This window comes from Juglans microcarpa x Juglans regia, chromosome 3S (assembly GCF_004785595.1).
Source record: "Juglans microcarpa x Juglans regia isolate MS1-56 chromosome 3S, Jm3101_v1.0, whole genome shotgun sequence".
Taxonomy (NCBI): domain Eukaryota; kingdom Viridiplantae; phylum Streptophyta; class Magnoliopsida; order Fagales; family Juglandaceae; genus Juglans; species Juglans microcarpa x Juglans regia.
The window spans coordinates 1131332-1141219 of NC_054599.1; the positions used below are offsets into that span (position 1 = coordinate 1131332).

The 9888-nt window shown below is 35.8% G+C and overlaps 1 protein-coding gene across 2 annotated transcripts; it reads left to right on the plus strand.

Moving 5' to 3' along the window:
* Positions 1-1762: 1762 nt before the first annotated feature.
* LOC121258251 lies at positions 1763-7738 on the plus strand. Of its 2 annotated transcripts, XM_041159689.1 has the most exons (3): positions 1763-1934; positions 2385-2474; positions 4721-7738. In XM_041159689.1, exon 3 carries the CDS (start codon positions 4802-4804, stop codon positions 7106-7108), a length of 2307 nt encoding a protein of 768 aa, XP_041015623.1. In that variant the 5' UTR covers positions 1763-1934; positions 2385-2474; positions 4721-4801; the 3' UTR covers positions 7109-7738. The 2 variants fall into 2 exon arrangements, with proteins under 2 accessions (XP_041015623.1, XP_041015622.1); XM_041159688.1 differs by lacking the exon at positions 2385-2474 and having other exon boundaries at positions 1764-1934; positions 4723-7738.
* Positions 7739-9888: the final 2150 nt, after the last annotated feature.

Below are 9888 nucleotides of genomic sequence, written 5' to 3' on the forward strand. Positions count from 1 at the left end.
TTACAATATTAATATTTTCTTAATCATGAAGTAAAATAAAAAATCATAAAAAAACATCAATCTTCATGTTGGGATTTTTTTTATTTTTTATTTTACTTCATGATTAATGAACTATTTTTTTAATAATTTTTTTTTTTACTTTATGATTGAGGAAGTATTTTTTAATGATGTTCTAAATTTATTTTATTTTTTAAAAATATTTAAAAGTGTTAAAAAAATTTATGTAAAAAATAACTTAAAAAAATACATGAAAAAACACATACTAGAGCCAGCGGGAGCTCCTAACGAGAGCCCAAGTGGTGGCTCTAGCATTGTCTTTTATTCAAATATAGGAGTAATGCAATTTCATAAAAAGAAATATTTTATCCACAAATAGATATTGTGAAAGTAAATTTACATATTAGTGTGGTTTGATATGATACGTAAAATTGTAAAATAGATTTAACTTATTATACGAAGTCATGTCAATTTATAAATTTATTTTTATGATATATTTTTGTGACTGTACCACTTATCTATCATAAATGCTATCCGGTCATATGGAGTTTACCGTTCAAATGACCCTCTTAACGTGGCGCTGACACATGATTTATCATGAAAAAAAAATCAAAAAACAAAAACAAAATCAAACACAAAAGAGTGTTGGAAAATACAAAAGAAGATTGAAATCCACTCCGATTGGTTGATTACCCAATGGCCGGGAGATTAAAAATAGAAGGGGTATCGAGGAGGAACTTAGGGTTTTATTTTTCCTTTTATGTTTTTGAATGCCTTTTAGTGTTTGTTTTGCTTTTACAATAAACCACGTGATATTGTCACGCTAAGAGGATTATTTGAGCGATATTTTTCAGATGACCCGGTAGCTTGGACTTATACATTATATATTGACAAATTATAGAACATCCTTATTTTTTTGAGTTCATGGTTCATTAAAATATGCATCACTTTCTACAAATTCAATGCCATATGTGAACCGTTGCGGATCTCCTAACAGAGTCCATCTGTTCAGGAACTCTATATATGAGCTTATTATGAACTGAAGGGGATTCTGGCTTCAAATTATGCTTTCCTTGAGGTAGGTTGGTGGTTAGTTACATTATGAGTACGTATCTACACAACTTATAAAAAATGAGAGACCAATAGGTTAGCCACCTCACAATTTCATTTTAATATTGTGTAGTTGGAATTATCCTTTTTTATTGGGATGGAACCAAAATGTGTGATGATAAATTATTTGGATAAAACTTTTATTAGTTGGGGAATGAAAACTTCTACGAATGGTTGGTTTGGTTATACAGAATTAAACTATCTTATTTCATCTAATATAATCATTATAACTTTCTCAAACTCTCGCATAAAATAATATTAAAAATTTATATTATAATAATATTTTATTTAACTTTCAACAAAATATCTTATCTCATTTCATCTGAACCGCGTAACTAAATCAGATAAGTTTTATTTTTATAATTTTTGTTCTAACACTGAGTCTAAAAAATAAGAGATAGATACATAAACGCATTGTTGTTAAACAAATTTACATAAACAAAAATAAATACAATATAAACTCATGTATTTATCTTTTATCTCTTTCTAAACTTGCAAAATTTGGCTACATGCTTCAACATTTCTAGCACATTGCAAACTCAACCCATAGTTAAAATTTAACCATAGTTAAACATTTAGGTTCCAGCTCCTTACAAAATAAAGTGTACGAGAGTTAACCAAAAAAAAACCAAACCCATACTTACTTTTTTTTTTTTTTCATTGTTATTATTATTATTATTATTATATTTATTTATTTATTTAAAGTTACATGGGCATCCGAGAATTCCTCTGATGTTCTTGGGCGGTTTTGACAAATAGGGGACTCTGCACGGGGATGGTCTTCTCGGATTCTAAATCTCTTCAAGTCGGAGACCTTTCTCCAATGGGTATTTACTCTATTCTCCATTTTTCGATTTTCCTTCAGAAAGCAATAAATTTTGCTGATAAATATTTCTACTGTCTGTGAAAATCACAGAATCTAGGGTTTCGTTTTGCAAAATACTGAATGGTTAAGATTTCAAATGGTGTTACTGGGAATTGAACTTTACTCTGATTCCTCTGCCCCTGTAGATCCACCGCCAACTTTTTGCTGACTTGAAATTTTGAGTTTTCCAAGTGAATTCAGTTTGTGAATTATCACCTTTAATGCTTCCCTAGTTCATTTTTCTGTACTTTCTTAAAGTTTTCTTCATTGTGTTTTCAATGGTTTGTGGGAAAATAAACCGTGAAGAAAAGGCGGCGGGTTTATTATTTGCTACATTTCGTGGGCTTACTGCATGTTGGCTGTAATTCAGTATTAAATGAATTATTTATTTGTTGTGTGATACAATTCTCAGTGGTGTTCAATTTTTATCCATTATTTCAAATTTCGTGGTGTTGAGCACTGGACATATGAGTGTATAGGTGACGCACTACTGATCCAAAAAAAGGTATAGGCGCTTTCTGAACTATTTCTTTTTTACCCGAACCCAAATTTTATGGATAAAAGTAAAAGGAAAATCTTGTTAAATAAGGATGGCTTCGTGATGTATTTATGTGTTGAAGACCTATCCATTTGTCCTAGGACCATTGGATACTGATTTGGCTAAACAATCGAAACATTTCACCACTCTTCCAAATTTGACGTCCTCGACGGTTGACTCTATTGACACTGACCTGATAGTAGCCTTCTCCCTTTTGGTGGCTCCACTAATCTGTTAGTATTCAATGACATAATCCTATACTTATAAAAAAAATGACATAATCCTATGGCCATACATAGTACCAAGATATTTTAATCCAGCCTATAGATGACCCTTTTCGTGTATGAAACTCATGACATGGTCCCTACTCTGATTGTTAAAGGTCTAACCGTTGATCCAAAGGTTATAGGACTGCTGGATACTGATTTTGTTAAACCCTTAACCCTTAGGATCGTAACAATATGCATCGCAGGGTGACGTGCTTTTGTCTAAATAAATTAGCCATTTCAAATTAAGGATCTTTCCTAGTTACACCATCCAAAGAAAGCCACTCTTGGTGGGCCTTACTCCTCCAGATGAACTCCCATGGAAAGCTAGTACTCTCGTGAGGGATCAATGTATTATGGTACAACTTCAACTCTGAACACCCCTCTTTTTGGACGTGGTCCATTGCACCTTGTCTTCCCCATCCTATCTCACTCCAGCATAATACAGTTGGGTAGAGATTGGGTTAAAAAGATAGATTCCTAAATCCTGTGCTGCTTTGATAAAGTCCACTACCCATTGAGGTGATCCATTTCAGAATTGTAAAATGGTCTGTACTAATGCATCCTTAGCTAGATAAATGGGAATATATCCAGAAAAACCATTTTTTGAGATGCTGATCCCTGCACCTCATATCAGGCCATAATTTTATTTTGGATCCATTGCCTGCCTCATATACAACATGTCATGAAAACTACTCCCCCCAACTCCATATATTTCTCCATAATACAATCCCATAAGACTCATTTACCTCATTAACGTTTCTCCATGGGCCATCTCTTTCATTGAGATATCACCATAGCCACTTCCTAGAAGGGCACAGTTGAATGGTTGGATGTAATCAATTTCCTGATTCCTAACCTGCCCTTGGAGATTAGAGAACACACATTGGGGCAATTCACAAGATGGAATTTCAACTCCTCTCTCATGCCACCCCATAAAAAAATCTCAATAAAACTTCTCAAGGTGGTTGGTTACACTTGCAGGAAGGGGAAATAGAGACATAAAGTAGGTGGACAAATGTGAAAGAAAACTGTTAATCAGACTAATATTCTCGCTCCCTTAAATAAGTACTGCCTCTTCCATCCCGCCAGCCTAGTTTTCACCTGCTATCATTTTTCATTATTATTTTCCCTGATTCATGATCGCAAATCACAATTATTGAAGACACACATCATAAAAGGGCCTTTTGATTACTAAATCTTCAGATTTGTGATACTTGCATGCTTTATGCCTTTTGTTTAGCTATTATTCATAAGGAAGTTTATATGTATTTGAGTAGTTTCAAGGTGTTGTGTCTGGTTAATATGAAATGTGTCCGGTTAATATGAAATGCGTCCATTATTGTCCATAAGTAACAAAGTGGTCCTTTTGGGTATCTTGGTTGATTTATTACATGACGCTGGGGAGATTGAAGAGGATTTTTCTCATATAATTGGGCAGGCTGCATGAAGTTGAGAGATGCATCTGGGATACTGTATGATTGTAGGATACCCACAAAGCAAATGGGAAAACTTTATAGAATTGTTTTAAGGCCCAACTATACTGTATGGTTCAGACTGTTTGGCAATCAAGAAAAACTTCTTTAAAATGATTGTAGTTGAGATCAGCTTGTTAAGATGAATGTGTGGCGACTGCAACACTAGAGAAGATAATGATTGTTGTTATTTATAAGTGGGGTTGACACAGGTTGATGATAAGATGATGGAGAGTCATTTCAAGTTGTTTGGACATATCTTCCTGTTCAAAATAGTAGCATGGTTGGTTTTCCATTTCACGTAATTGGATTTGAGGAACTCAAAAGTTCTACAAATGAATGATGTGATTTATATCTTATTGTTCCTTTCAGAAGTAGTTAAAACTCGGGATTCATGTACCATTGACCAAAATTTGATACTAATGTCTCCTTTTTATATTGTAATTTTGATTTTCTTATTTTTGGGTTCAGGTTCATAACCATTGAAGGTTGCTTGGGGTTATATATTGCTTATATTTATTAGCATAGTTAGTGAGAGGAAGAAAGTACCATGGAGTGCAATAAAGACGAGGCTGTCAGGGCTAAAGAAATTGCTGAGAGGAAGTTTATGGAGAGAAATTATGCTGCTTCAAAGAAATTTGCCTTGAAGGCTCAAAATTTGTATCCCGAGCTTGAGGGGCTCTCTCAAATGTTAATGACACTTGATGTCTATATCTTTTCTGAAAACAAAATAGGTGGGGAAGCAGATTGGTATGGTGTACTTGGTGTAGATCCCTTGGCTGATGATGAGACAGTAAAGAAACAATACAGGAAGCTAGCTCTCATGCTTCATCCTGATAAAAACAAGTGTTTAGGTGCAGAGGGCGCATTTAAGTTGGTTTCCGAGGCCTGGAGTTTGTTATCAGATAAGGCTAAGAGATTATCATATAACCAGAAGAGGAATTTGAAAGGATTTCAGCAGAATGCTTCAGCCCGGAGTGGTGGTCCATCAGTGCTACCCAGAGCAAATGGCTTTCATAATGTTACCAGGAATGTTGCTTCAACTGCGAGGAATAGTCATAGCGGCAATCGCGTGGGCCCCTCTTCAGTTCCTCCTCCACATATCAAAACTAATACTTTTTGGACTATTTGTAATAGATGCAGGACACATTATGAGTACCTCAGGACTTATTTAAATCACACTCTGCTTTGCCCTAATTGTAACGAAGCTTTTATGGCTTTAGAGAAGCCTCCACCTCCTAATGTTTTTAAGTCCTCTAGTTGGTCTTCTCGCAAGACGCATCAGAATTCAAGACATCATCCTGGAATTTGTAATCCATATAATGAAGGTCTGAATTCATTCAGTAACACAAACTTCCACTGGAATTCTTTCTCCGGAGGGGCTGATTTTGGTTGTACTGCTGCATCAAGTTCTGCTGCTGCTCAAGCTGCAACTGTTGTTGAACAGGCTAGTGAGAGAGTAAAGAGAGAGCGTGAGGAAGAATGGTCGGCTGCCCCCGAATGGGAGAGGAGTCAGGAGAGGAGTCATCTATTTAAGGGCACGGGTAATTCAGCCCTTAAAGGAGATATACACTTGAAGAAGAGAAAGCTAGATGATAATTGTTTGAACAGTTATGGAGGCCATGCGGCAAATCAAATGACTATGGGAAATGGAGGAACTGGCATGGTAGGCTTATCAGAACCAACTAGGGGTTGTTCTGGAACAGAAAGGTTTTATGGTTTTTCTGGTACTTATAATAAGTCCAACGGTGAGAGAGAATTGATGTTTTCTGAAATACAGAAAATGCTACTGGAAAAGGCTCAGAGTGAACTCCGCAAGAAACTTAAAGAATGGAGCTCATTAACTGAAGCAAATACTTCAAAGAAAGAGAAGGAGAAGGTGAAAGACAAAGAGTCTAAGAAGAAGCTGGGTGTGGTGAATGGTGACACATATGACCTGCATAAGGGGGGTGGGTCAGATGCTAGCAATAAAAGACAGCAAAACAATTCTATCTCTAACCGTATGGATGATGATACAGATCAACGGGATGTTGAACCTATGTCAATCAATGTTCCAGATTCTGATTTTCACAATTTTGACCTGGACAGATCTGAAAGTTCCTTTGAGGATGACCAGGTCTGGGCTGCATATGATGATGATGATGGTATGCCTCGTTACTATGCTCGAGTACATAAGGTGATCTCTTTGAAGCCATTTAAGATGCGGATCAGTTGGCTTAACTCAAGAAGCAACCAGGAATTGGGCCCAATAGACTGGATAGGTTCTGGTTTCTCAAAAACATGTGGGGATTTCAGGATTGGCAGACAAGAAACAACGGAAACATTAAACTCTTTCTCTCACAAGGTAATGTGGACAAAAGGCATTCGCGGGGTCATTTGCATATATCCAAGAGAGGGAGAAGTCTGGGCTCTGTATAGAAATTGGTCCCCGGCTTGGAATGAGCTTACACCAGATGACTTGATACACAAATATGACATGGTGGAAGTGCTTGGTGACTTTAATGTGGAACAAGGTGTGTCTGTTGTTCCTCTTATTAAAGTTACTGGTTTCAGGACAGTGTTTCAAAGGCACATGGACCCCAAGGAGGTCAGAAGGATTCCCAAAGAAGAAATGTTTCGCTTTTCTCATCAGGTCCCTAATTACTTGCTTACAGGCCAAGAAGCTCATAACGCTCCAAAGGGTTGTCGGGAGTTGGATCCAGCAGCTACCTCTTTGGAACTTCTTCAGGTTATAATGGAAGCTAAGGAGGAGCCTATGTTGAAGAACAGTGGAAGAGTCGAGGAGGAGATGTTCCAGAGTACCCCCAAAATAAATGTAGATGAGATGGTAGGGAATACCCACACAGAGAACAAATGAGATTGTAGTGGCAGTAAAGGATGACAAAATACACCAAAGATGATGATAGATAGTGGTGCATGGCAGGGTAGTCAAGGAAGCTGATGGGTAGAAGATGCTAAAGAAGGCGAAGATTTAGGATGTGGATATCGCTGGATGCACCCCTTTTGAAAATTTTTTGCTTTATTTTGTAAGCCTAACCCATATTGTAGAAATTGCTTCTTTGGCTATTCATGGATCACAAGTGGTCCAGAGTTTTCTGGTTATGTTGTAAAATATTGACAGGTAAATTTCATATGAAAAAGGCCATGCACGACCATACTAGATCACCATCAGGTCTTTTTGCAAGCCGAAGATACTTTAGGAGATAAAGGTTACAGCCTTCATGTCTCAAGTATTTCATCAACTGAGGTGGATGTTTCCCACCTTACTGGATAGGTTTTTTTTTTTTTTTTTTTTTTTTTTTTTTTTTTTTTTTTTTAATATCAATTTTCAGATATTGGTAAATGCTATTTGTGTGAGATGCTATCAGCAAGGAGGATTGAAGTTGGATCCATGGAGATCGGGATGTCTTCACTAATTGTTCAGATCCCACAGCTATTTCTTTTTTGGATTGTGACAATTTGTCCTAATGAATGGTCCTTGCTTCTTTTTTTATTTTTTTAAAGAACCTTGACTTTGCAGTGTATGCAAGGGTTCATGCTCTCATATTTTTGTTCTCCCCTCGTTTTTTGTCTCGTGGGCTTGAGCCAATGAATCAATCGTTTTGCTTTATTTTTTAAAGACGAATGGAGGTGTCAAAATTCAAGTACTAATTCTTTTTAGAGTATGGATAAGTGGTACTCTCATCTTATTATAGGATGTTATGTCAATTAAAATTAGTACAATTTTAATAATATGATATATTATTATAGGATAAGAGTACTACCTCATCCATACTTACCTAATAAAAAAATCACTGACCACCCAGATTGTCAATTAGTTATCTTTACATGTATGTATATAAAAGATCATTCACTGTATGGCATTTTCTACTTTGCAAGAATAGACTGGTGAGTTAAATCTTGGATTTTATTGACCCAATATTAATGTACGTGATTGATATTGTTCATCACAATTGTTCTCATCCCCAATTATACTTGCTAATATATCATATTTTAAGTAATAATCTATTTAAATTGTAAGCATATGCATTCGCCGAAAATGTGTTATTTAACTTATTTAAAATGTATCGTATTAGCAAATCTGATTGAAAAATAGTATTGTTCTTTAAGGAATTGAAAGACAACTTCTCAATTCCTCTATCTATTTATAATGGAGTCGTCCTACAAATTCCAATATTGCATTGGTGTAGAAAAACATATATAATTGTAAAACACACATTAGGGGTGGGCGGCATGGCTCCACCAACCGCCACCCCGCCTGCTTGATTGAAACTGATCCACCACCTGTCACTCTGCCCGCCTGGTTGAAACTGGAGGCCAGTGCCCAGGCTAAGGCCTGCCCGGCCTGCAATCTCTCTCTCTCACTTACACACATAATTTTCTTTAATAAAACGACACCGTTTTGAAAAAAAAAAAAAAAACTCCAAAACAGTATACGGTATGAAGTCCGGTGCATCTACCATCCCTAGTTTATCAGTAAGGAAATTATTTGGAAGGAAAGTAGAACCAATGATAATCACATAATTCAAGGAAAATAAACTCATTGGTAATAAAATTATTTACAACGAAAAAGATTTTCGTTGGTAATATCAAGTCCGCTAATAAACATTATTATTTGCGTGGAACTATATTGACAAATGCAACTAGAATGGATTCCACGTACAGTGTCAAGTCCGGACCAATAACCATCCCAATTCCCAAGTCAAAAATTAATTGCAAGGAAAATAAACTCGTTGGTGATTGAGTTAATATTTGTAATTTCCGTTGCAAATGCTCATATCTCTTGCATGCAGTGAATTGCGGTTTTATTGAAAATTAAACATCGATCAATGTCGGGCAATAAATGCTTAATTACTTTTTAATTTGATATTAATGAATACAGATTGACAAAGTAACAATCACTAGCCCAGACATAAATGATTAAGTAAAAGTAAATGGTGTTACAAATCGCAGGTTTGCCGGCTAATGCGATGCGCAATGCAATAATATCTGGAGGCTGTCCTTGCAAGTTTTCATTATCTCGAAGAATCATCAAAGAAATATCTTGTTCTATAATAATTAAGATTGTTCATCCAGATTTTAAACTGGATATCTATCTAGATATACCTAGTCCGAAATCCGGATTTCAAACCCGGATTGGGTCACAGACCGAATATATCTAGGTTAAGATCCGGGCCGGAACCCAGATGTATTCGGGATTCATTGCCTGCCAGCTGCCAATAATTTAATTGGGCCTCCTGTCCCAACCAAAAAAAGGCATAGATTTATCCAATCATATAGCTCCAAACTTCATAAATTAGGCTTAGAGTTAGACACTCGTCCTGTAATTATATTCATTGCAAAAATTATGAGATTCTTCTTTTCTTCAAAGGTCATAATTTCATCAAAGATCATATAGAGTTTATATTCAAACCAAAAATAGAAAAATGAATCCACAAATTAATTAAGACTTGCAAATCATCAATGATGTATAAACTCAATAACATCAGCATTAATGTGCTTTTAATTTGATAATAGAATTTAATACTGCTGATCTGTTAGCTCTCTGCTGAAGTCACTGGAAAACTCTATCACATGCATTCTGATTCAGATACCAAGAAAAAAAAAATGAAATGTTCATCACGTCAAATGATCACA

Coding starts and splice junctions, on each gene's coding strand:
- LOC121258251 (XM_041159689.1), top strand. CDS start 4,802: ATGGAGTGCAATAAAGACGAGGCTGTCAGGGCTAAAGAAATTGCTGAG.